We start from the raw sequence: 25,952 nt of genomic DNA, 5'->3' as shown, positions 1-25,952 counted from the left end.
CTACAGTTTGTGTATGTGTGGGAGGAGCTATAGTCTGTGTGTATGTGGGGGAGGAGCTATAGTCTGTGTGTATATGGGGGAGGAGCTATAGTCTGTGTGTATGTGGGGGAGGAGCTTCAGTCTGTGTATGTGTGGGAGGAGCTATAGTCTATGTGTATGTGGGGGAGGAGCTTCAGTCTGTGTATGTGTGGGAGGAGCTATAGTCTGTGTGTATGTGTGGGAGGAGCTTCAGTTTGTGTGTATGTGGGGGAGGAGCTATAGTCTGTGGGTATGTGGGGGAGGAGCTTCAGTCTGTGTATGTGTGGGAGGAGCTATAGTCTGTGTGTATGTGGGGGAGGAGATTCAGTCTGTGTATGTGTGAGGGAGGAGCTTCAGTCTGTGTGTATGTGGGGGAGGAGCTATAGTCTGTGTGTATGTGGGGGAGGAGCTTCAGTCAGTGTATGTGTGGGAGGAGCTATAGTCTGTGTGTATGTGTGGGAGGAGCTTCAGTCTGTGTGTATGTGGGGGAGGAGCTTCAGTCTGTGTGTATGTGGGGGAGGAGCTTCAGTCTGTGTGTATGTGGGGGAGGAGCATTAGCCTGTGTGTATGTGGGGGAGGAGCTTCAGTCTGTGTGTATGTGGGGGAGGAGCTTCAGTCTGTGTGTATGTGGGGGAGGAGCTATAGTCTGTGTGTATGTGGGGGAGGAGCTTTGGTCCCACTAGAACCTTCCTTTTGTCCCATTAGACCACAATGGACCTTACAGACCCTGTAGACCACAATGGACCTTACAGACCCTGTAGACCCCATTGGACCTTACAGACCCTGCAGACCCCATTGGACCTTACAGACCCTGTAGACCCCATTGGACCTTACAGACCCTGCAGACCCCATTGGACCTTACAGACCCTGCAGACCCCATTGGACCTTACAGACCCTGTAGACCCCATTGGACCTTACAGACCCTGTAGACCACATTGGACCCTACAGACCCTGAAGACCCCATTGGACCTTACAGACCCTGTAGACCCCATTGGACCTTACAGACGCTGGAGACCCCATTAGACCTTACAGTCCCTGGAGACCACATTGGACCTTTTAAACCAAACCTTATCGTCCTTTCAGGGCCTCAGCTGTCCATCATGTCCTCAAACATGGACATTACACATCCCGGTTCGGGAGCAGAATCGGACTGAGCTGCATCGGCATGAACGAGCGGGGCATCATCTTCAACAGTAACGTGGACCTGTGGAAGAAGATCCGCTGGTACTTCGTTAAAGGTACTGGTCGTCCACACTGTCCCACCTGAGGTCCGTGTCCACGTGTCCACATGTATGTAACGGTGCGTTTGTGTGTCAGCACTGACAGGTCCAGGTCTGCAGCACACGTTGGACATCTGCACCACGTCCACACAGACCCACCTGGACGGACTGAAGGACGGACACGGGGGTCCGGGCCGCGTGGACGTCCTCAGCCTGCTGCGCTGCACGGTGGTGGACATCTCCAACAGGTTATTTCTGGACGTACCTGTCAACGGTGAGAGAGGACACATATGGTCCATATGGTCTGAGGACGTTTACTGTCCCACATAAGACTGTCTCAGTGGGTGTTAGAGTTTTGTCCTTCAGTCCTTTGTCCTTCACTCCGTTGTCCTTCAGTCTTTTGTCCTTCAGTCTTTTGTCCTTCAGTCCTTTGTCCTTCAGTCTCTGGTGCCCCCTTATGGGCGGTGTGCACCCCAGGGTAAAGACCACTGGCTTGGAGGGCGTCCTCAGTCCTTCCTTCATCTTAGCTGTGGTGAAAGCAGAGTCTGGGGCCTTTGTCTAGGTCACAGGTTTCAAACATGCGGCCTGGGGGCCAAATCTGGCCCGCCAAAGGGTCCAGTCCGGCCCTTGGGATGAATTTGTGAAATGCAAAAATTACACTAAAATATGAACAATCCTTTGAGTTCAGGTTCCACATTCAGACCAATTCAATCTCAAGTGGGCAGGACCAGTAAAATATGACTATAATAACATATAAATAATGTCAATTTCAGGTGTTTTCCTCTTGGTAAATGTAAATATTTTCATGTATTTACACTAAAACAAAGTATAATTTTGCAAAAAATGTGAATAACCTGAAATGTCTTAAGAGAAGTAAGTACAATTTTATCAATATTCTGTCTGTTATTAAATGTTTTGTGTGTTTGTAGATCCACTGTGATCTGTAAGTTATAATGTACATGTGTAAATGATAAACTGAGGCATAATATTGTTAAAATTACACTTATTTTTTCAGTTTGTTCATGTTATTCACATTGTTTGAAAGGATAGTTTGTAGATGTAAACCTTTTCATAATGTAAATTAACTTTAATTTTTTCGCTCTAAAACATAGAGAAAAGTTTGGAGTTGACATTATTTATATATTATTATGTTATTATTTTTCTTGTTTCGGCCCACTTCAGATCAAATTTAGCTGAATGTGGCCCCTGAACTAAAATGAGTTTGACATCCCTGGTCTAGGTCGAACCAGGTCCTCCAGGTCCCAGGCTGTGGGCGGGGCTTGGGCTCCTTAACCCTGTAAAGCCTGAACCATTCACTCACTGACAGAAAATTCCAGTTCTCTGAAACTGGAGCCTCTATTGGTCCTTCTGAACAACCAAAAAAATTGTTGTTTTCCAATATCAATTTCCACAAAAGAGTTTCAGTTTTGTATCATATTTGAGCCATTGGGTCTCAATGCTCAAATATTATTATAATTGAGCAAACCAAACCATAACACAAACATATCTAATAAATAGCTAATTCCTTTTGTAAATGGTCCCAGTTCGTCGTCCTTCCTCATTAATGACAGTCTTGTGGTGTCACTAAAGGCCTGTGGTGAATGAACTGCTCCCCCTGGTGGATTATCTGCGTCTCACTGTGTGTCTGATGTATGTGGACTCTGTCTGTGCAGAGAAGGAGCTGCTGCAGAAGATCCACAAGTACTTTGACACGTGGCAGACGGTCCTGATCAAACCAGACGTCTACTTTAAGTTCCCCTGGATTCACCACAGACACAAGAGGGCAGCGTGAGTCACACACAAACACACACACACACACACACACACACACACACACACACACACACACTGACACACACACACACGCACACACCAAAAACATACACACACTAATACAGACACAGACTGAACACATACACAATTCAACATATGAACTGAACTGGTCCGTCCGTCTGTCCGTCCATCCGGACAGAACTTCATCACATCATCAATTTCAAAATGAACAGCATCAGTTTTTCTTCTTCCAAACCCAAACCCTTACCATCTTATTAACTCTTTAACTGACTGTATTTTTTCAGACTAATTCAGTCTCAGTCTGTGTCAGCCAGGGCGTTTGTGGAGCGGCATCTAGTGGCCGTCAGTGGTATTACACTTTGGAATGCTAAAGAAACGGGGGCTCGTTTCTGCACTGGCTCATTAAATCGTTAACCCCAACGCAAAATGCATCCATTTCCAACATTTTGTGTTCTTCTGTTTCTGAGCTCGCTCTTAGTTCGTTAACAACCAACGCAACACAAAATGTGTACTCCCATTTCTGGGCTGGTTGGTTAACAGTCTGCACATGCTCAGTTCTGCGTTACAGGGCTGAGTTTAACGCAGACCTCGGGGGTCTGTGTTAAAATGAGGATATATTCTTGTAGCTTCATTTCACTTTATTTCTGTCGTGTATTTCCTTTGAAATATTATTTACGTTTGAAAAAGAAGATTTTTAACAAAAGTTTGATAATATCTGTGATGATATCAGATTTCATCACAAGTCACAAGTACTGAGCTAACACTGGTTTAGTGAACGCAACAAGCCCAGAAATGGATTTTGCATTTAATAAGCCTCTGTGTTCACTGACCCATCGTTAGCTCCGGTGCGCTAACAGATGTGCTAACAGATGTGCTAACAGGTGTGCTAATGGATGTGCTAACGGGTGTGCTAACAAATGCGCTAATGGGTGTGCTAACGGGTGCGTTCACTGTTGAACCCATAAACGAGCCCCAGGTGGACTTTGGAGCTGAAGTCCTTAGACCTGGTTTTACTGGACCAGATCATCAAAATCCAGGCTGTAGCGACTGATGACTCCCTCTGGTGGTCACTGCCACAGTATCTGAACTCTAAAAACAGTTCAATGATCCTTTTAGTTCCTTTTCTTATATAAATACATCCCATAGGCTAGAAGAACATGTTTATTAGAGATTATAATTATTCAGGACTATTCTGTTCTTACAGTCTGGGTTAGATCAGCTCTGACTGTAAAGGCTCATCAGATAAGTTTAGCTAGGGTTATGGTGCTATAGAAATAACATTTGACTGATCAAGTGATTGGTTGATTGATTGATTAATTGATTGAGTGTTTTGTTTCCACAGTCAGGAGCTCCAGGATGCCATCCAGAGCCTGGTGGAACAGAAGAGAAGGTCCATGGATCAGGCAGATAAACTGGATGACCTTAACTTCACTGCAGAACTCATATTTGCACAGGTCAGTCTGAAACACACTGGAGGAAATATGCAAATAATCAATAAGATTTCATATTTAATTCCAGTTCTATGTTTATATTAATATTAATATTTTTTTTACTTGACTGTTTTTTTTACTCTTCTGGTTCATTCTATTCTGTTCTATTCTATTCTATTCTATTCTATTCTATTCTATTCTATTCTATTCTATTCTATTCTATATAAAGACCACATTTCTTATATTTCTTTTTTTTCTTTGGTTTTTCTCTGTCTTTTTTTTCTGCACTTGTTTGTTGTTTGTTGCTGCCGTTAACTGAAATTTCCCTACGTTGGTATGAAGAAAATCATATCTTATCTTGTCTTGTCTTATCTAAATTTAGTCTTCTTCCTACTCTTTTGCAAAATTCAGACTTGTATGTGCTTGAAGATAGATTCTGTTCATTTAAATGTTATTTTGTTTTTGTCTTAATTTGCTTCATTTTGTTTTATTTTGTTTCTTTTCATGTTTGAAAGAAAGAAAGAAAGAAAGAAAGAAAGAAATATTATTTATCTTTTTTTTTTTAACTTTCGCAGCTGTTTGTCATCTCTTTAAAAACAGTGAAGTGCATTTTTTGACAGCTTTGTTGATGTTTGTTGCTGTTTGTAGAACCATGGAGAACTGTCAGCAGAGAACGTTCGTCAGTGTGTGTTGGAGATGGTGATCGCTGCACCGGACACGCTGTCCATCAGCCTGTTCTTCATGCTTCTGCTGCTCAAACAGAACCCAGATGTGGAACTGCAGCTGCTGCAGGAGATCGATACCATTGTAGGTGAGGACAGCGGAGCGTCGCAAGAGTTTATGTAAAAACTGGAACAGGTGGTAGGTCACCGTCATGTGTTCAGGTTATAGGTCACCGTCGTGTGTTCAGGTCGTAGGTCACTGTCGTGTGTTCAGGTCATATGTCACCGTCATGTGTTCAGGTTATAGGTCACTGTCGTGTGTTCAGGTCGTAGGTCACCGTCGTGTGTTCAGGTCATAGGTCACCGTCATGTGTTCAGGTCGTAGGTCACCGTCGTGTGTTCAGGTTATAGGTCACCGTCATGTGTTCAGGTCATAGGTCACCGTCATGTGTTCAGGTCGTAGGTCACCGTCATGTGTTCAGGTCGTAGGTCACCGTCGTGTGTTCAGGTTATAGGTCACCGTCGTGTGTTCAGGTCGTAGGTCACTGTCGTGTGTTCAGGTCATATGTCACCGTCATGTGTTCAGGTTATAGGTCACTGTCGTGTGTTCAGGTCGTAGGTCACCGTCGTGTGTTCAGGTCATAGGTCACCGTCATGTGTTCAGGTCATAGGTCAACGTCATGTGTTCAGGTCATAGGTCACCGTCATGTGTTCAGGTCATAGGTCACTGTCATGTGTTCAGGTCGTAGGTCACCGTCATGTGTTAAGGTCGTAGGTCACCGTCATGTGTTCAGGTCATAGGTCACCGTCGTGTGTTCTGCTGCAGTTCAACTTTTGGCATCATTAACCCTTTAGAGGTCACTTACAGTAGATATACTCATATACTCTGAAATTCAACAGTTCAACTTTTGTCTGTTTTTGGAAAACACAACAAGACTTTATTACTTTTGAGAAATGTACTTATGAGAAAAAAGAGGTAACCATAAAAAATACAAGTTAAAGGAACATCTACTTGGTCCCATTAGAACCTTCCTTTGGTCCCATTAGAACCTGTCTTTTGTTCCATTAGAACCTTCCTTTGGTCCCATTAGAACCTTCATTTGGTCCCATTAGAACCTTCCTTTGGTCCCGTTAGAACCTTCCTTTGGTCCCGTTAGAACCTTCCTTTGGTCCCATTAGAACCTTCCTTTGGTCCCATTAGAACCTTCCTTTGGTCCCGTTAGAACCTTCCTTTGGTCCCATTAGAACCTTCTTTTGGTCCCATTAGAACCTTCCTTTGGTCCCATTAGAACCTGTCTTTGTTCCATTAGAACCTTCCTTTGGTCCCATTAGAACCTTCCTTTGGTCCCATTAGAACCTTCCTTTGGTCCCATTAGGACCTGTCTTCTGTTCCATTAGAACCTTCCTTTGGTCCCATTAGAACCTTCCCTTGGTCCCATTAGAACCTGCCTTTGGTCCCATTAGAACCTTCCTTTGGTCCCATTAGAACCTGCCTTTGGTCCCATTAGAACCTTCCTTTGGTCCCATTAGAACCTGCCTTTGGTCCCATTAGAACCTTCCTTTGGTCCCGTTAGAACCTGCCTTTTTTCCCGTATGGTCCAACTACAGCAAAAAATGAATTTAAAAGTAAAAATGTGGGTCATTTACCAACACTAATCTGTCAGACTGTTTCTAAAATGTCCCGTCAGAGACTTCGAACCCCATGTTTTGACCTAAAGTGTTTCTAGGTTCTGATCGCTCAGACGTGTCTCCTCGGTCCAGTCCAACTGTCCATGTTCCTAAGCTGTGGTTCTGTGCAGGTGACAGGCGTCTCCAGAACACGGACCTCCACAGACTGAACGTCCTGGAGAGTTTCATCTACGAGTGTCTGCGCTTCCACCCGGTGGTGGACTTCACCATGAGGCGAGCACTGGACAACGACGTCATCGAAGGCTACAGTGTCCCAAAAGGGACAAACATCATCCTGAACGTGGGCCGCATGCAGCGCACAGAGTTCTTCCACAAACCCACCGAGTTTAACCTGGAGAACTTCAAAAAAAACGTAAGAGAATGTGGAACTGACATGGGTTTGTGGAGTTTAAGAAGATCCACCTGTGATGATATCCTCCTGAGACCCAGGAAACTGAGAGTTTGATTTTTTTTACATTAAAAAGTTGTCATAACTGGAAACTGCATAATGCAGCAGTTTTTTCAGATACATTTCTTTCTTTCTTTCTTTGTTTCTTTCTTTCTTTCTTTCATTGAATGTCTTTTGCGATGCACATCATTTTTAAGTAACATCATTATACTTTTGTCCCCGACAGAGGACACAAATGCACTGCTGGGTCTCCGGACGATATGAAACAAATGTATGTGATCTGTTTATGTCCATCTGTCCCAGTCCAACTCTGAGACAGATCTTTTTTTAAACTGTAGAGCAGTGTACCAGAAGCACATGCTAATAACTGTCTCCTGTCTTCTCTGTGTCCTGTTTCTCCTCTCTGTCCTCTTCGTCCTCTTTATCCTCTTCGTCCTCTTTGTCCTCTTCGTCCTCTTTATCCTCTTCGTCCTCTCTGTCCTCGTCGTCCTCTCTGTCCTCTTCGTCCTCTTTATCCTCTTCGTCCTCTTTATCCTCTTCGTCCTCTTTATCCTCTTCGTCCTCTCTGTCCTCTTTGTCCTCTTTATCCTCTTTGTCCTCTTCGTCCTCTCTGTCCTCTTCGTCTTCTTTATCCTCTTCGTCCTCTCTGTCCTCTTCGTCCTCTTTATCCTCTTCGTCCTCTCTGTCCTCTTCATCCTCTTTATCCTCTTCGTCCTCTCTGTCCTCTTCGTCCTCTTTATCCTCTTCGTCCTCTCTGTCCTCTTTGTCCTCTTTATCCTCTCTGTCCTCTTCATCCTCTTTATCCTCTTCGTCCTCTCTGTCCTCTTCGTCTTCTTTATCCTCTTCGTACTCTCTGTCCTCTTTGTCCTCTCTGTCCTCTTCGTCCTCTTTGTCCTCTCTGTCCTCTTCGTCTTCTTCATCCTCTTTGTCCTCGTCGTCCTCTTTGTCCTCTTCATCCTCTTCATCCTCTCTGTCCTCGTCATCCTCCCTGTCCTCTTCGTCCTCTCTGTCCTCTCTGTCCTCTCTGTCCTCTTCGTCCTCTTCGTCCTCTCTGTCCTCTCTGTCCTCTCTGTCCTCTTCGTCCTCTTCATCCTCTCTGTCCTCTTCGTCCTCTCTGTCCTCTTTGTCCTCTTCATCCTCTTCGTCCTCTTTGTCCTCTTCGTCCTCTCTGTCCTTTTATTCCTCTCTGTCCTCTTCGTCCTCGTCGTCCTCGTCGTCCTCTCTGTCCTCTTCGTCCTCTTTATCCTCTTCGTCCTCTCTGTCCTCTTCGTCTTCTTCCTCCTCTTTGTCCTCGTCGTCCTCTCTGTCCTCTTCGTCCTCTTTATCCTCTTCGTCCTCTCTGTCCTCTTCGTCCTCTTTATCCTCTTCGTCCTCTTTATCCTCTTTGTCCTCTCTGTCCTCTTCGTCCTCTTTATCCTCTTCGTCCTCTCTGTCCTCTTCGTCCTCTTTATCCTCTTCGTCCTCTCTGTCCTCTTCGTCTTCTTCATCCTCTTTGTCCTCGTCGTCCTCTCTGTCCTCTTCGTGTTCTTCATCCTCTTTGTCCTCGTCGTCCTCTCTGTCCTCTTCGTCCTCTTTATCCTCGTCGTCCTCTCTGTCCTCTTCGTCCTCTTTATCCTCTTCCTCCTCTCTGTCCTCTTTGTCCTCTCTGTCCTCTTCGTCTTCTTCATCCTCTTTGTCCTCTCTGTCCTCTCTGTCCTCTTTGTCCTCTTCGTCCTCTCTGTCCTCTTTGTCCTCTTTATCCTCTTCGTCTTCTTCATCCTCTTTGTCCTCTCTGTCCTCTTTGTCCTCTTTATCCTCTTCCTCCTCTCTGTCCTCTTTGTCCTCTCTGTCCTCTTCGTCTTCTTCATCCTCTTTGTCCTCTCTGTCCTCTCTGTCCTCTTTGTCCTCTTCGTCCTCTCTGTCCTCTTTGTCCTCTTTATCCTCTTCGTCTTCTTCATCCTCTTTGTCCTCTCTGTCCTCTTTGTCCTCTTTATCCTCTTCCTCCTCTCTGTCCTCTTTGTCCTCTCTGTCCTCTTCGTCTTCTTCATCCTCTTTGTCCTCTCTGTCCTCTTTGTCCTCTTTATCCTCTTCGTCCTCTCTGTCCTCTTTGTCCTCTTTATCCTCTTCGTCCTCTCTGTCCTCTTCGTCCTCTCTGTCCTCTTTGTCCTCTCTGTCCTCTTCGTCCTCTCTGTCCTCTTTGTCCTCTTTATCCTCTTCGTCCTCTCTGTCCTCTTTGTCCTCTTTATCCTCTTCGTCCTCTCTGTCCTCTTCGTACTCTCTGTCCTCTTTGTCCTCTTTATCCTCTTCGTCCTCTCTGTCCTCTTCGTACTCTCTGTCCTCTTCGTCCTCTTCATCCTCTTTGTCCTCTCTGTCCTCTTCATCCTCTTTGTCCTCTCTGTCCTCGTTGTCCTTTTTATCCTCTTCGTACTCTCTGTCCTCTCTGTCCTCTTCGTCCTCTTTATCCTCTTCGTCCTCTCTGTCCTCTTCATCCTCTTTGTCCTCTTTGTCCTCGTTGTCCTTTTTATCCTCTTCGTACTCTCTGTCCTCTCTGTCCTCTTCGTCCTCTTTATCCTCTTCGTCCTCTCTGTCCTCTTCATCCTCTTTGTCCTCTTTGTCCTCTTCATCCTCTTTGTCCTATCTGTCCTCTTCGTCCTCTCTGTCCTCTTCATCCTCTCTGTCCTCTTTGTCCTCTTCATCCTCTTTGTCCTATCTGTCCTCTTCGTCCTCTCTGTCCTCCGTCCTCCTTCAGGCCCCCCGTCGTTACTTCCAGCCCTTCGGTTCTGGTCCTCGCTCTTGCGTGGGGAAGCACATCGCCATGGTGATGATGAAGTCCATCCTGGTGACGCTGCTGTCCCAGTTCTCCGTCTGTCCCCACCAGGGTTTGACCGTGGACAGTGTCCCTCAGACCAACAACCTGTCCCAGCAGCCGACAGAGCAGGAGCAGCTGTGGATGACGTTCCTGCCCAGACGCAGGGGAGGATGGAGCCCCGCCCCCAGCCCCACCCATAACCACGCCCACACCTGATACCAGAAAGTATCGACAAATTCAACATTTTATTTTATTTTACTTTTTTATTAGTTTAATTTTATTTTCCTTAATTTAATCCAATTTTACTTTATTTAATTTTCCTTTATCTAATTTTCCTTTACTTTATTTGACTTTAATTTATTTTATGTTATTTTATTTTATTTGACCTTATTTTATTTTATTTTACTTAATTTAATTTGACTTTATTTTATTTTCCTTTATTTTATTTTAATTTGCTTTATTTAATTTAATTTCCCTTTCCTTTATTTTATTTGACTTTATTTTATTTTCCTTTTATTTTATTTTGTTACTTTATTTAATTTAATTCAATTTTACTTTATTTTATTTTACTTGACCTTATTTTATTTTACGTCATTTAATTTTATTTTATTTGACCTTATTTTATTTTATCTCAGTACTAGAGTTGAATGACACTGTTGTACTTCCTCTTCTGTCCACCAGATGGCGCTGCTGCATTAAACATCAGACCATGTGTGAACACCAGCAGACCAACATCTACGTCCATTTACTGAACACTTTGGAAAATCAATGTATTTATATTTTCTTATATTTTCGTTGACAGTCATACTATGTCATGTTTTTACTTTTTATAACAGTTCAGTTCCAACTGTGAACAATGCATTAACCTCTTAACGCCATGTTTTACAGAGAATAAAGAAATGTTTGAATAAAAAACACTTATTTACAAGTTTTGAGCACTTATTTACTGATTACACTTTAGTGTATTTTACTTTTTTTTTTTTTAACTCATGGATCACTTAAACCGCATTTCAATATATTCATTTGTATTTTATTGTGAAAGGATGGTTTATAAATGTAAATATTTTCATAGTGTAATGTTATTTGTTCACTTTTTTTTTTGTCCATCTGCCTGTCTGTCCTCTATCAGTCACATTTCTGTCATTATTGATTTAAATCCGTGTCCAAATGTTTGACCATATTCACTCGTCAGCCTGATCAGTTTTTTTCCAATATTCGGCCAAAGTTCAACACATGGATATTTCACCAGAACTTCTGTCAAAGTAATCGTATCATCTTCAAACCAAAGCCAGATTGTTCATTTTTCTGTTCTCCATCCGATGGTCTGCATCATGATGTCATAAAGGCCACGCCCTCGTTAATGCCCCGTGGTAAACATTGTTGGGGGGGGGGGGGGGGGGGGGCTCTAATATCACCAATATTCATCCGATCAAACCAACAGTTAACAGTAACATCTGTGTTCCAGTCTCTTCTCATGTGACACATTTACAAACTCTAGGTTGCGCGACTTCCGGTTGCTATGGTAACGTAAATCCTTTGAAAATAAAAAAATGTATTTAAAAAAAAAAAAAAAAAGAACTAATAAACACTCAAATAAATGATACTTAAGAACAAAATTCCCTGTAAAAAACTCCTTTGAAAACATAAAAACATATTTAAAAATAATAACTAAAAACACTCAAATAATTGACTTTGTCCACAGTCGTTGTTTTACTCTGTTTTAATTTGGTCAAACATTTCTTGAAAGCATTTGTTTTACATGTAAGAAACATTCGCAGGTCCACATGAAAACACCCTGTGGGTCAAACTGTGTAGACCGGGGGGTCAAACATGTGGCCAGTGGACTACATCTGGACCACCACAGGTTCTGGTCCAGTCCACGGGGGTCAAACATGCGGCCAGTGGACTACATCTGGACCACCACAGGTTCCGGTCCAGACCACAGGGGTCAAACATGTGGCCAGTGGACTACATCTGGACCACCACAGGTTCCGGTCCAGTCCAAGGGGGTCAAACATGCAGCCCGTGGACCACATCTGGACCACCACAGGTTCTGGTCCAGACCACGGGACCAAAAGTGCAAAAATGACACTGAAGACATGAACAGTTCAGGTTAAAACTAACGCTTTTAGTTCAGGTTCCACATACAAATAAAAACAGAAGAACCCATAAATAATAACAAATACACATTCTATTCTTGAAAAATTATGTGGAAAAAAAAATAAGTGAACAAATAACATTACACTATGAAAATATTTACATTTATAAACCATCCTTTCACAATAAAATACAAATGAATGCAAAATAAAAACAAATATGAACAACCTGAAATGCTTAACTGGACCACTACTCTGTCTGTTATTAAATGTTTTGTGTATTTATAGATTGACTTTGATGTAATATTGTAGAAATTGTTTTTATCTTAGTTCCAAACTCCCAAATTTTAACAATATTCTGTCTGTTACCACATGTTTGTGGAACACTGTGTGTAAATGTACATGTAGAAATGATATGTTGAGGCAGAATATTGTTAGAATGGAGCACATTTTTGTCATGAAATGTCTTTTTTTTTTTTTCAGGTTGTTCACATCTTTCATGTAAAATGTGAATATTTTCATAATTTAATGGTTTTTTTTGTACTAAAACACAGAGTAAAAGTTTTTAATTGTCATTATTTACAGGTTATTACATTATTCTTTTACTGGTCCAGTCAAATTGGGCTGAATGTGGAACCTGAACCCGGATGAGTTTGACCCCCTGGGGTCGACGTTGTGTTTTTGGAAGGATTTGTGCAACATTTCACACAGTTTGACCCAGAGCACAAACACCTGTACACAGAACCAGGCTCACACTGGCCTTTCATAGTCGCATGCAGAAGTACTTTAAACATGTGCAAGAGTTTCACACGAACCACCACCACCTTCACAGACGGACTGGGGCTGAAACTGGACCTGGAGGATCTGCAGGGGGTAGATCTGTTGAGGGTAGATCTGTTAGGGGTAGATCTTTTGGGGGTGGATCTGTTGGGGCTAGATCTTTTGGGGGTAGACCTGTTGGGGGTAGATCTTTTGGGGGTAGATCTGTTGGGGGTAGATCTGTTGGGAGTAGATCTGTTAGGGCTAGATCTTTTGAGGGTAGATCTGTTGGGGTAGATCTGTTAGGGTTAGATCTTTGAGGGTAGATCTGTTGGGGTAGATCTGTTGTAGTAGATCTGTTAGGGTTAGATCTTTTGGGGGTAGATATGTTAGGGGTAGATCTGTTTCTGATGTTTGTCGGTTTTTGAGGAGGTTTAACCCCTAAAATAAACTCTTCATTTGGGAACACTATCCTATAGATGCAGTTGGAGACACAATCAGGTTCATCTCATTAATAACTGTTCATTTGACTCCAAAGAACCTTCTGTCATGAACATTTCCATTTTTTCCCATTTTGTCTGATGTTAATAAATACTCTTATTTATGAACTGGCCTCCTGTCAGAGTTTATGACCATAAATGAATCCGACTGTCGGTGTCACTTCACCCTGAGAACATAACTCCTCTCTGACAGTTTAGTCCTGGTCTCAGAAGTTCTGAAGGACAACAAACCATCTATCAGGAGCTCAACGCTGTCTCGTTCTTCGTTTCTAGAGAAGATCTGACTGAGCAGTGAAGAGTCCACAGAGTCAGGACCTGGACTTCACATCTGGGTTTGACAGAACCAAGGTTCGAATAGTTTGGGATTTTTCATTCTAGTTTAGTTTTATTTAGTTTGGACTTTTTTTTTTTCTCTAATTCAGTTCATTTTAATTCGTTTTTACAGCAGGTTTGCTAGTTTTTCTTAGTTTTCATTTTTTTCTAAATGCTTAGTTTTAGTTTAGTTTCAGTTTTGTCGTATTTTTCTCTTCTTCTTCTTCGTCGTATTCAAATTCTCCCAACTTTAGTCTCCATGTTTCCAGGTGGAGTGGGGACCAGAAGACGACTGGAAACCACAAGTGACGGACCGTCAAGTGTCGTATGGTGACAGCAGAGAAAATTGCTAGAGCGAAATAAATTGATTTCATATCAATCCGACATTGACAAAGACGAAAACGAAGGGAATTTTATCCATAATTTTTATCTGTTTTGGTTAGTTTTGTAAACACACAATACAGTTTCAGTTATCGTTTTTTCTTTTAATTGTAGTTATAATTACCTCCTCCAGGAGGTATTGTGATCACTTAGCTTTGTGTGTTTGTTTGTTTGTTTGTTTGTTTGTTTGTTAGCAACTTTAGGGGAAAACTATTCCACCCATCATTACCAAACTGTCTCCACAGATAGGCCTAGGCCCTGGGACCAACCCAATAAATTTTGGGCCAAGTAGGCCAAAGTTCAAGGTCACAGCAAGGTCACAAAATCTATAATTTTCCTATCTCTCATCATTGAGCAATTTTCCAAAATTCATTAAAAAAATTCAAAACGACTCCAATTAGCCTCCAATTGGATTCACCCGTAGCTTATAACAATATCTTGTCATCTTATGTTTTTGCAAGGGTTTGTTTGTTTGTTTGTTTGTTTGTTTGTTTTTTTGCAAGATACCTCAAAAAGTTATGGATGGATTTTCATGAAATTTTCAGGAAATGTTGATACTGGCAGAAGGAACAAATGATTAAATTTTGCTGGTGATCGGGGGGTGGGGGGGCAGACCTGCCTTGGCAGAGGTCTGGGCTTTCCGAGTGCTTTTCTAGTTTCTTTCAGTTAATGAAAATGTTTTTTCAATTCTAGTTTTGACATTTTGTTAGTTTTTGTTAACGTTAATAAGCTTGGACATTTGTGGTGGACAGTTTTCTTTCTTTTTTTTTTTTTGTATAAAGTTATGAAACCCATAGCTGGGTCTGAGGAGGTTAAATATGGGTCAAGTTTTACGCAGATGTCCGATGGAACAGCCATGACAGTCGTCCTTCCTGTAAAGCAGAGTCCCGTCCTTCTGTCCTCATGAGTCCACATCCAGGTCCCGTTAGAATAAAGACCACAGAGGGTTTGGGACTTCAGTCCGACACCTTTCAGGTTAAACACACACATGCAGATTACATCCACCTTCAACAACAACAACAAAAAAAAGAAACTCAAGTCTTCTGTTCCAGAAACGTGCACCGTCTGGAGAAATTAATTAAATGCTGCTACAATTAGAAACCAAATTATCCTCCAGATTCCCAGAGGCTGAGTCACACACGGTCCATATTATGAGTCAACGATTTCCACTAAAACTCTGCCGTCCGTTCGTCCTTCCCCCGCTGGGTCCGAGAATCAGAGCGACGAGGACGCACAGTTTGACACCGAACACACGTCAGGTTATTTCACATGCCTGGAAAACACGAAAGGAACAACAGACTCGACACACAAACAGGATTCTGCTTGTTTTTGTTTTTTTTTGAAAGTTGTCTTAGAAAACAAACTGCTGTCTTTATCGTCTCTTCTTCAAGTTGGGCGGAGCTTAAATCTGCAGAAACAAGACTGTGTTTCAGGTGAAATCCATCCGGTCACCATGACAACCCGTCAAAAGGATGTGGGTTTAGCTACAGGAAAAAAACCAAAGTGACTGTTGGATACATTTATAAAACATCTGAAAAGGACTCTAACTCATGAAAAAATGGAAGGCTGTATGTCATTTGATGTGATGATTTGTAATGTGATTTGCATGTTTATTGTTTTGACTTTAGTTTATTAATTCAGTTATACTGTATTTTTAATTCTTTTTCTTTTTTTTTTTTCTTTTTTTTTTCCTGTGTATTGTTCTTTTTTTTTTGGCTTCTAACCTCTCCTGCACAATGATGTTACTTGTTTGAATGTTGCTGTTGTTGTTTTTTTTTTTTTTTTTCTCTTGCCGTTTTACGATGTGCAAATAAATAAATAAATAAAAATAAATAAATGAACTAGTCCAAGTGGAGTGGGAGCGCTCAGGTCAGGTTAATTTTCCAGCTACATTTCCTGCAGAGTTTCCCCAGAACATCGATTGGAGGAACAGCCCATATGTACGGAACAGTTCTACACAGACCAAGGAGGTGAATGTAGAGTAGGGATGGAACGATTACCGGTACAACGATAAACAGTGGTAAAATTGCCAACGGTTAGCATTAAATTAAAGTTAAAATTAGCATTAAATTCTAATTATCATGACTAGCGGCGTTGTACCTGTGGTGCCATTGCATGATGGCGCCCTCCCATGGTGCAACATCGAGACACGCGTCGGACACAGAACGTCCATTATAGTAGGATAACCATGTTTGATTACAGCACTTTTCCAGAAAAAAACGCCTACGTAAAGATCTGCTTTTATGTCAAATATTTGAATATAGTTTTAATTTATTACAGTTTTGATTTTATATACCTGATATTTGGAACCAATATTCACTTTTAACGTCTTTAAAAAAAAAGGTCCATTAAGCATCTGTGTGTTATTTATGCAATAAATTATATACATTTTTCAAATTGGATTTTATATTTTTTTATGTGTGTTTTTTGTCCTTTTATGTTTTTATAGTGGGTTAAAGTGAAAAAATAATAGATGATATAGATGAAGTTGTGCTGAAAAAAGATAAGGAAATGAGCTGTCAGATCAACCTCAGCCTTTGCGCTGTTTCTCCTTTTTGCTGAATCTTTGTGATGTTGTTGGAGGTTTTTTTGGAAGAGGAAAGGTCAAGCTGCAACTTTTAATCCTTCACGAGTTGCTCCGACTCTTCCCTAACCCTGCTCCAACTCTGTCTAGAGCTGAAACGATTAATCGACTCAAAGTGATCCAAAAAAACCCATTCCACCACCATTCTCCTGAATCAAAGCTTTGTTTCCTTCATTTCTCTGCTGTTAAACATTGGTTCCACTGTTACGTTTCACACGGATGCTTATTGTGACGCACAAAGAAGCTTCAATTCAGGAAAACTGCGATAGAATATTTACCTTCAATCAATTCGAGTTGATTACTCGAATCGTGAATTTTTGCATTTGCTTCAAGCACCTAATCGATTAATCGTTTCAGCTCTACCTCCGCCCTAACCCTGTTCCGGCTCCACCCTAACCCTGCTCTGGCTCTGCCCTAACCCTTCTCTGGCCCCGCCCTAACCCTGCTCCGCAGCTACGGTTTCTTGTCGGCCTGTCCGGCGTCGTCGGAGGGCAGGTTGGGGTAGACCAGGAACCCGGTGAAGGTGATGTACTTGGCGTGGTTGCTGTAGGCGCCGAAGCCGTCCTTCTGGTGCGAGTACAACCAGACGGTGTCTCCGGGTTTGAGCGCCAGCATCAGGCTCTGGCTCTGCAGCGCCTTCTCGCCCTGGCTGTCGTCGTAGATCATGGCCTGCACCTCCAGGTGGTTCTTCATCAGCTTCACCGACAGCGTCTTCTGGGGCAGCTTCCCCACGTTAAAGGAGAAGTAGTAGACGCCGGGGATGCGGCAGGAGAACACGCCCTCTGTCACGTTGAAGTCCTCGCCGATATTAACGAACGATGTGTCAAAGCCGACGGGCTGGTGCTGCGGCATCCCCATCTGATCCACGCCCACTATGCTCTGGGTCCGTCCCACCGAGAACGCGGACCGCTGGTCATCGTCTTCGTCGTCGTCCTCGTCGTCCCGGTCCTGGTCCGTGGTCATGGTCGTGGGTCTGACACGATCCTGCAGGGGCTGCTGGGAAGTGTGGGCGGGGCTCTGGCGGTGCGTCTGGTACCCGTAGGTGTCAGGGTAGATCAGGTAACCGTTGAATGTGGTGTAGTGTCCCGTGTTACTGTAGAGGGCGTAGCGAGGGTCGCCGTGGAGGCGGAGCCACACGGTGTCGCCGAACTCCAGCTGCAGCATCACGCTCTGACTCTGCACCTGAGGAGCACAAACGCAATCCCATCAGCCACTGCAATACCAACATGGAGGAAAGGGACCGCCTCTACGGAGGGCGGCAAAAACTGTTGCCAATGTAGGTTGAATAAAAACAGGACAGTCTGTGGGTGAAACTGTGTGGAACCGTGTAAAGGTTCAGGAAAACCAAACCTTACATATTGTAAAAAAAAATCTGTAATTTAACAGAATTTTTACCGTTTATTTTACAGATTTTTCCTGTATTTTTAAGATACAAGAAAATATCAATGAAATGACAAAAATAGTCTGTGATTTTACACGTCAAACGTAAAATAACATGAACAAACTGTAACTGTGAATAACCAAGAAATTTTAATTTTTTAAAAGATTTTTTTCACAGAAAAATACAGTTAAAATACATTTGCAAATGTATCTTAATTTCACAAATATTTATTTCAATTTAAAGTTTAATACTGTAAAAAAAAAAAAAAAACGAGATGAAATGACTGACAATTAACCGTAACAGAAGTATTTGTTCTGTAAGTTCAACAAGACTTGTTTGTTAATTGACAAATATCTTGTGTAATTATGGGAGGTTTCACAACAAAAATGTTGAATAAATGTGTTTTTGTGAATGTATAACATGTACAGGGTGGGGAAGCAAAATTTACAATGAACATTTAGTTGTTTTTTCTCAGCAGGCACTACGTCGATTGTTTTGAAACCAAACATATATTGATGTCATAATCATACCTAACACTATTATCCATACCTTTTCAGAAACTTTTGCCCATATGAGTAATCAGGAAAGCAAACGTCAAAGAGTGTGTGATTTGCTGAATGCACTCGTCACACCAAAGGAGATTTCAAAAATAGTTGGAGTGTCCATAAAGACTGTTTATAATGGAAAGAAGAGAATGACTATGAGCAAAACTATTACGAGAAAGTCTGGAAGATACTATTAAAGAAGAATGGGAGAAGTTGTCACCCGAATATTTGAGGAACACTTGCGCAAGTTTCAGGAAGCGTGTGAAGGCAGTTATTGAGAAAGAAGGAGGACACATAGAATAAAAATATTTTCTATTATGTCAATTTTCTTGTGGCAAATAAATTCTCATGACTTTCAATAAACAAATTGGTCATACACTGTCTTTCAATCCCTGCCTCAAAATATTGTAAATTTTGCTTCCCCACCCTGTATAAGCACTGATAAACTGTCCAAATACAGTTTTTATCAGTGGATTGTACAACTGAGTCTCATTGAAAATTATTTATATATATATTTCTGGGTAATTTGATTGTTTTAATACATGTAAATACTCTTTATTAAACATTAAAAAGTAAAAAAATATGCAAAATCTCATGTAAAGTTAGGGCAAAAAACTGTCTTTTAATTATGGAAAATTACCGTATTTTTATGAAATGATTATTTTCCGTTATTTTCCAGTATTTTTTCAGCTCCCCTGCTGCCGGAATAATACTGTTTTTTTTTTACAGGTTTTTATTTTTTTACAGTGCATGTTGGTCGTCATTGTGTCTCATCTGTTTGGACATTTGATCCGATTGGACAGATTTCCTCTGGTTTCATCTTTTATAATATTATGTCATTTCAGTTGTTTTCATCTTTTAAATCTTGTTTTGTGTATGGTTTCCTCAGGTTTACTGTCAACAGTGGCTGAGGACACGTGGAAGTGTCCCTGCTGTGTGTCCCAGTGGACATCCAACAAACAAAGTGTGTTTACTATGTTTAAGTTCACTCGGTTTTCCTTCAGATTTAGTTCAGTAGAAGAAATGGGTCGTCGCAATTCATGTAGATGAGGGTCCGAACTTTGGAATCCAACCAGGAAATAGGTTGGTGTGTAACAGGTGTCCTGAACACCGGCATTTATGACAAGAGGGTTACCATGGAAACATCAGAGGGTTACCGTGGAAACATCAGTGGTATTGTGAAGGGAATAAAGAGGTTCAGAGTAGGGAAAACAACGTGTACATGCAAAACTGAGTCCCGCAACCCAGCCTGCTACCTGCATTTTTCTTTTAATGTCCAATCCGCACCCCACCCCCACCCCCACCTTTGAACATTAGACCTGTGACCCGACCCATGCTTAAACACAGTAACTTGTTTCCACAGTAACTCACTTTTAATGGCTTTATTTTTGGCTAAAACCCACCCTTCCTTAAATCTCAATCTGTGCTGTTCTGTGACATCTGTCCACTGTCAAATTAGATGATCATCAACATTATGGCTACATTCAAACCTGAAAAGGTCTTTGGTCCGCTTATTGGATTTGGATCGAATGCGGACTTTATTTTTTCATTTGGGTCGGGTCGCATTCTCATTCCACTTTTTGCTAGTGGACCAAAATGCGTGAACAGAAGCACGCATGTGACGAACTGCGCTGGCATTGGACAGAAAAGTCAGGGGCGGGGTGAACCAGAGACAGCTGGTGTTGATGAAAACAGACGTGGAGGTCCTACGTACAGTTATCATTTTCAGAATCTGTATTCTATTTTTACAGACACACATTTATGAAATGTGAACTGTCAACAACAGCTCGTTAGGAGCCAGTTTCATAATATGGACATCTGACCAAATGCCAATAAGACATTCCATCTCCTCATTGCTCCACCTCTGTCCACGACTCATAGCTGCTGCTGTTAGCTCTGACTACCCATGAACCTCGGCTACTTCCAGCCGCTATGGGGGCCCGTCATGCACAAAAAGGCGCAAGATTCTTTGGTTTATTCTGGTTTGAGGCCGGTTATATTCACACCAGAAGTGAACCGGCCCAGGGTCCATTTGGAAGTGGACCCAGACCACCTTGAAGAAGTGATCTGGGTCTGCTTCTTTGATTCGAATCAGAGTTTGCATGTTTGTATTCACACCTAAAAAAAGGCCGGACTTTCCAGGGAAACAAGCTCTGGTCCATTTTAAATGTACAAAACAAAGTAGGTGTGAATCCACCCTAAATGTCCAGACAGTTATTTTGCTCCATGAATCTTCTTTCATTTTTTACACTTCCTTCCCGCTAGCCACCCGCATTTGATTTAATTTTACCTGTGGCTGTGCCCGTGAATTTTTTTTTTTTTAATCCATCCTTGACTACAACTGACAACTGGATCCAAGCTGTGAATGGAAAATTTGAGATGGAGATTCTGACCCAGAGACTGAAGAAAGAAACGGACAATTTTTATTTCAATGGGTACGGTTACATGACATTTTTTAAATCCGATTTATTTTTCCAAAAGAAATTAATTCAAAACTAAAGTATTTTCTCTTCTGTTTACATGGAAATGTTAAACCCGAATGAAGGTTTACATGAGGTATTAATGAGGTGGATAAGTGAGCAAAAGGGTTTGTGCTGCAGTGCTCATGTTGCCTTGTTCTCACAGCCTTTCTGTTAGCTTAGCTTAGCACAGTCACTGCATTTCCATGGTCACATGTAGGCAGTTTTTTAAAGGTGATTTGTTGTCTTTTGTGAGTGATTTTGTGAAATCCGATTCTCCCTAATTATTTCTTTAGATCCGCGACTTACTGCACTCATACAATCTTGGGACTGTTGTGTTGATGGAAATTGGAAAATCTTTTTGTTGGAACGGATGCATGCGCTACATTAGCTTTGCTTTATCGTTTTAGCTTTGCATTAGTTTTTATTTCCCAAGATTTTATTAGTGCAGTCAGTCACATCTCCATGATTTGAGCCTCAATTTGTGATCATACTGACCCCAGCGGACTAAAGTAATGATTAAGGAGAACTGAATTTCACAAAATCACTCATAAAATACTACAAATCACCTATAAAAGCCTGGCTACGTCTGACCATAGGAATGAAGCTATTATGCTAAGCTAGGCTAAGCTAACGGAAGGGCTGCGAGAACAATGTAATCGGTGCACTGCAGTGCAAACTGATTTGCCCACTTATCGAACTCATTAGTGCATGACAAATGAATGAATCAAAAACAAGTGGTGAACTCTTCCTTCAGGGTTTTCCAGGCTGGTAGATCCCATCAGAATAGTCCACTGGAACGGTTTGGGTTGACTCGACTGCAGTGCATATTCTTCCGCCAGCGCAGAATGTGTGCATCATCGTGACAGGACAAGACAACGAGCATGTGCAGAATGGAAGGAATAAAGTCCAAACGGAATAAAGGGTTTACATGTCCCAGGAAGAATTTAGACCGGAATTAAAAGGGGATTAAACCAGTGACTTTATTCGGGTTTAAATTTAATCCGAATTATTCTTTTTCAACTGGAATAAGGTGTTTACATGGGCATCTGAAATAGGATCTAACCTTTAATCAGATTAAACCAGGAATAAAAGTTGTCATGGAAACGCACGGATTGTCACATTATTAAATCCAGTTGTTAGTCAGGAAGGTCAGGAAAAGTGGGTTTAGACAAATCTGTAAAGTACTTAATTCCATTTCATTATCATTTTTACGGTAATATTTTCATATGAATATTTGGTACTAAATCCAAATAAACATTCTCTTCTGACTCAGCTGATGGTCTTGTGTCTGTCCACCTGGACTGGTTCCAGACTCAGACTCCGCCGGTGGTTCCTACCTTCCTCTCCTCTCCGGCGTTCTCCTCGTATACGATGGCCTGCACCTCGTTCCTGTTCTTCATCAACATCACGGACAGGTCTTTGTGCGGAAACTTCCCCACGGTGAAGGAGAAGTAATAAGCTCCGGGGATCCGACAGCGGAACACACCGCTCTTGGGCTCGAAGTCTCCTCCGATGTTGATATACACGGTGTCGAAGGTCACCGTCATCTTGGGCCCGCCCTCCATGCTGCTGGTGCGTGCCACCGAGAACGCCGATCGCAGTTCCACGTCATCCATAAGACGAGCGAAACCCCACACGACGCTCACATGGGTTAAGAACAGCAGAACGAAGAAGTCTGCTCGCACCATCATATCTGCACAGAAGAAGAAGAAGAAGGAGAAGAAGAAGAAGAAGAAGGAGAAGGAGAAGGAGAAGAAGCAGAAGAAGAAGAAGCAGAAGAAGAAGAACCAAGGTCAGATACATGTGGAGATAGAAGGACCCAAACGTCCTCCTTTAACCTAAACCATCTACTGATCTAAACTGTTTAATTCCTGTTGATCCATTAAGCCTATCAATCCATGTCAATAATTGGTGTCAAATACAGTTCTTCATCTTTTCATGGTCATCAGATATGACCATATTTGGACGTTTAGAGGCTCCATAGTTACTGTGGAAACACCATCATCTTCTTCAACACTGATTCTCCAGTCAAACCCATGCAGTTGGATCAATGCCAGTAGACGAACACACTGGGTTTATGTTCAGTTCATGACAGATTGGACTGAAAAAGACACTGTTTATTCAGTTTGATCTGTTTCTGATAGAAGAACCAACAACTGTAATCTGAGCTTTAATGAACATCTACAGGATCAGCTGATTAAATGTAAGACAAATACAGGATTTACACTGAAAAATGCAAAATACAGAAGATCATATTAGGATAAATGGTGATAAATCATTTAATGAAGGTGAAATGTAGAGAGAAATTCATGTGGATGTCATCACTATGGAAGTAAACCTGTGTCAACAGATACTGAATTATAAAAGCCATTGAATTTCTAACACTGATTTTTTTTTTGGCACTGAAATTAAGTATCTGAATTTTTGCACCTGAATTTTTTAAAATCTAAATTTCTGAACATAGTTGAATTCAGAGACAAACAATTGAGATACTTAATTTCAGTGCAAAAAAAAATCAGTGCTATAAATTCAATATCTTTTGTAATTCAAAATCTGATGAGACAGATTTACTTCCATACACCACAGAAACAGAGTCAAACCCATGGAGTTTGTGTTTATGATGACATCATCACACACATGGACATGATGACATCATCACACATGGACGTGATGATAGGGCGTCTCAAAAATCACTTTTCTCTTTAGATCATGGTGTTATTTAAACCAGTTAATCTCCAACATGATAACAGCCCCCCCAAAAAAATTTCAGCAAAATCCACTAATGTTTGACACCCCACCCCCACCACTGCAAAGTATGAAGGGCCTGTCAAAAAAACACCAAAAAAACGCTGTTTTTAAATGCATTACCATGCTTAAGGGATACTAAATGGATACTAAAGTGCCTAAAGTACAGACATCCATACTGCGTCACACGTGGTACCTGACTGAGTCTCACTGTGGTACTAAGTCTCTTTGATAAAGAAGTACCAATGGAAACTAAAGCAGCCATGACAACACAACTGCAGGCCAGCCCAAACCTGCAGCATTCACCAGAGGAAAGCCCACCTTTAACACACAGAAGTTCCTGCATGGACAGCAGCCTGACCTGGAGGATCTGTGGGAGCCCAGTCCAGTCCTGGCTGATATTTGACCTTCTAGGCATGGATGGGGCATGGCTGGAAGCCCCCCCAGAGCAGTGGGAGGAAGAGCCACAGTACAGACAAATGAGGGCTGTTGTCTCAGGCGACACGGTGGTGCAGTGGATAGCACAGACAGAAGGTCCTGGGTTCCATTCCAACACCAGTCCATGGGGGTGGGACCTTTCTGTGTGGAGTTCGCATGTTCTCCCGTGTCTGCGTGGGTTCTCTCCAGGTTCTCCGCCTTCCTCCCACCACCCAAACACATGCACTCATAAGTTAATTGGTTAATCTCAATCACCACCCATAGGTGTGAATATGAGAGTGCATCCATGGATGGAGCCCACAGAGGGAACATGGTTCCACAGAATCAAACTACCAGAGTTTCTCAAGAATGAAATGGAAGAGAAACTACAGCGCGAGTAATATCTGAATAAACTGTGAAATGCACATTTATAAAAGAATGTCCAGATTATCAGAACCATATCATCATTAAAGTCTTTGATTTATACAACCTGAAATCTTGTATTTAGCCTTATTATTTAAGTGTTCAGCTTTATTTGTTTTTAATTAAAACCTGTATTTTGCCGAACAGGGGGTTTAGAAAACAGACATTGTGTTCAACTACATTTACTGTTCTGAACTTCTTTCTATTTCAAGTTTTCAGCCTATAATTGAGTTATTTTATCTTAAAATCACCTTATTTTCACTTATATATCACCTGACACAATAACCCATGAAGTTGATATTACAGGGACGCTGTAAAATACCAGAAAAAGCAATTTGTGGACACTTAAGACCTCATTATATGTGATTTTCTGGGTTAAAATGAGTGTTTTTGGGGTTTTTTTGACGGGCCTGTCATACTTTGCGGTGGGGGGGTCAAATGTTGACGGATTTTGCTGAAATTTTTTTGGGGGGCTGTTATCATGTTGGAGATTAACTGGTTTAAATAACACCATGATCTGAAGAGAAAAGTGATTTTTGAGACGCCCTAATGTGATGACATCAGCTGGATCGATGCCAAAATAAGCTCCAGTACATTCGAGGGGCGGAGCTTGTTGTGCCTGGCACCACCTGTTTTATCCTACATTGTCTGTTTTCCGTTCTTTACTGTTCAGACTAAACGTTCTCACAGACGTTCTGTGTAAATGGATGTTTTTAAACGGAACCTCATTAAGGCGGTTCAGCGTTCTCACAGACGTTCTGTGTAAATGGATGTTTTTATATGGAACCTCATTAAGGCAGTTTAATGTACGGAGGAGGAGAAGCTCCACAGATTATTTACAGACAAACACAGATCCATTCAGTCCACAGAGATGGAAGAGGAAACAGATGGTACCGTGTGTGTGTGAGTGTGTGTGTGTGTGTGTGTGTGAGTGTGTGTGTGTGTGTGTGTGTGTGTGTGTGTGTGTGTGTGTGTGTGTGAGTGTGTGTGTGTGTGTGTGTGTGTGTGTGTGTGTGAGTGTGTGTGTGTGTGTGTGTGTGTGAGTGTGTGTGTGTGTGTGTATGTGTGTGTGTGTGTGAGTGTGTGTGTGTGAGTGTGTGTGTGTGTGTGTATGTGTGTGTGTGTGTGTGTGTGTGTGTGCGTGCGTGCGCGCACACACAGTCTGAGGCTGAAGGTTGAAACAGGAGCAGAAGAACAGATCAAACAGTAGTGAACAGAATGATGCCCCAGGACCAGGACAAGAACCAGGGCCTGGACAAGAACCAGGACCAGGACAAGAACCAGGACCAGAACCTGGACAAGAACCAGGACCAGGACAAGAACCAGGACCAGGACCAGGACCTGGACAAGAACCAGGA

At 42.0% G+C, this 25,952-nt stretch overlaps 2 protein-coding genes across 2 annotated transcripts in view; one reads left to right on the top strand and one right to left on the bottom strand.

Annotated features, from left to right (window-relative positions):
• cyp19a1a (cytochrome P450, family 19, subfamily A, polypeptide 1a) overlaps positions 1-10,205 on the top strand; it is a 17,396-nt gene extending 7,191 nt beyond the window's left edge. The window contains exons 3-9 of the mRNA XM_030125835.1: positions 1,102-1,256; positions 1,336-1,512; positions 2,912-3,026; positions 4,375-4,486; positions 5,111-5,273; positions 6,924-7,165; positions 9,930-10,205. Coding sequence (XP_029981695.1) covers positions 1,102-1,256; positions 1,336-1,512; positions 2,912-3,026; positions 4,375-4,486; positions 5,111-5,273; positions 6,924-7,165; positions 9,930-10,205 — 1,240 coding nt within the window. The remainder of the gene's footprint in view (positions 1-1,101; positions 1,257-1,335; positions 1,513-2,911; positions 3,027-4,374; positions 4,487-5,110; positions 5,274-6,923; positions 7,166-9,929) is intronic.
• A 6,344-nt stretch (positions 10,206-16,549) lies between these two features.
• LOC115417007 (complement C1q tumor necrosis factor-related protein 4-like) lies at positions 16,550-22,699 on the bottom strand. The gene is made up of 3 exons (XM_030130924.1): positions 22,347-22,699; positions 16,985-17,803; positions 16,550-16,679 (listed from the first exon to the last, which is right to left on the bottom strand). Exons 1-2 carry the CDS (start codon positions 22,695-22,697, stop codon positions 17,075-17,077), a joined length of 1,080 nt encoding a protein of 359 aa, XP_029986784.1. The 5' UTR covers positions 22,698-22,699; the 3' UTR covers positions 16,550-16,679; positions 16,985-17,074.
• Positions 22,700-25,952: the final 3,253 nt, after the last annotated feature.

This window comes from Sphaeramia orbicularis, chromosome 3 (assembly GCF_902148855.1).
Source record: "Sphaeramia orbicularis chromosome 3, fSphaOr1.1, whole genome shotgun sequence".
Classification (NCBI taxonomy): Eukaryota; Metazoa; Chordata; class Actinopteri; order Kurtiformes; family Apogonidae; genus Sphaeramia; species Sphaeramia orbicularis.
Note: the sequence above shows the minus strand (reverse complement) of the source record. Positions and strands in the feature narration are given on the sequence as shown.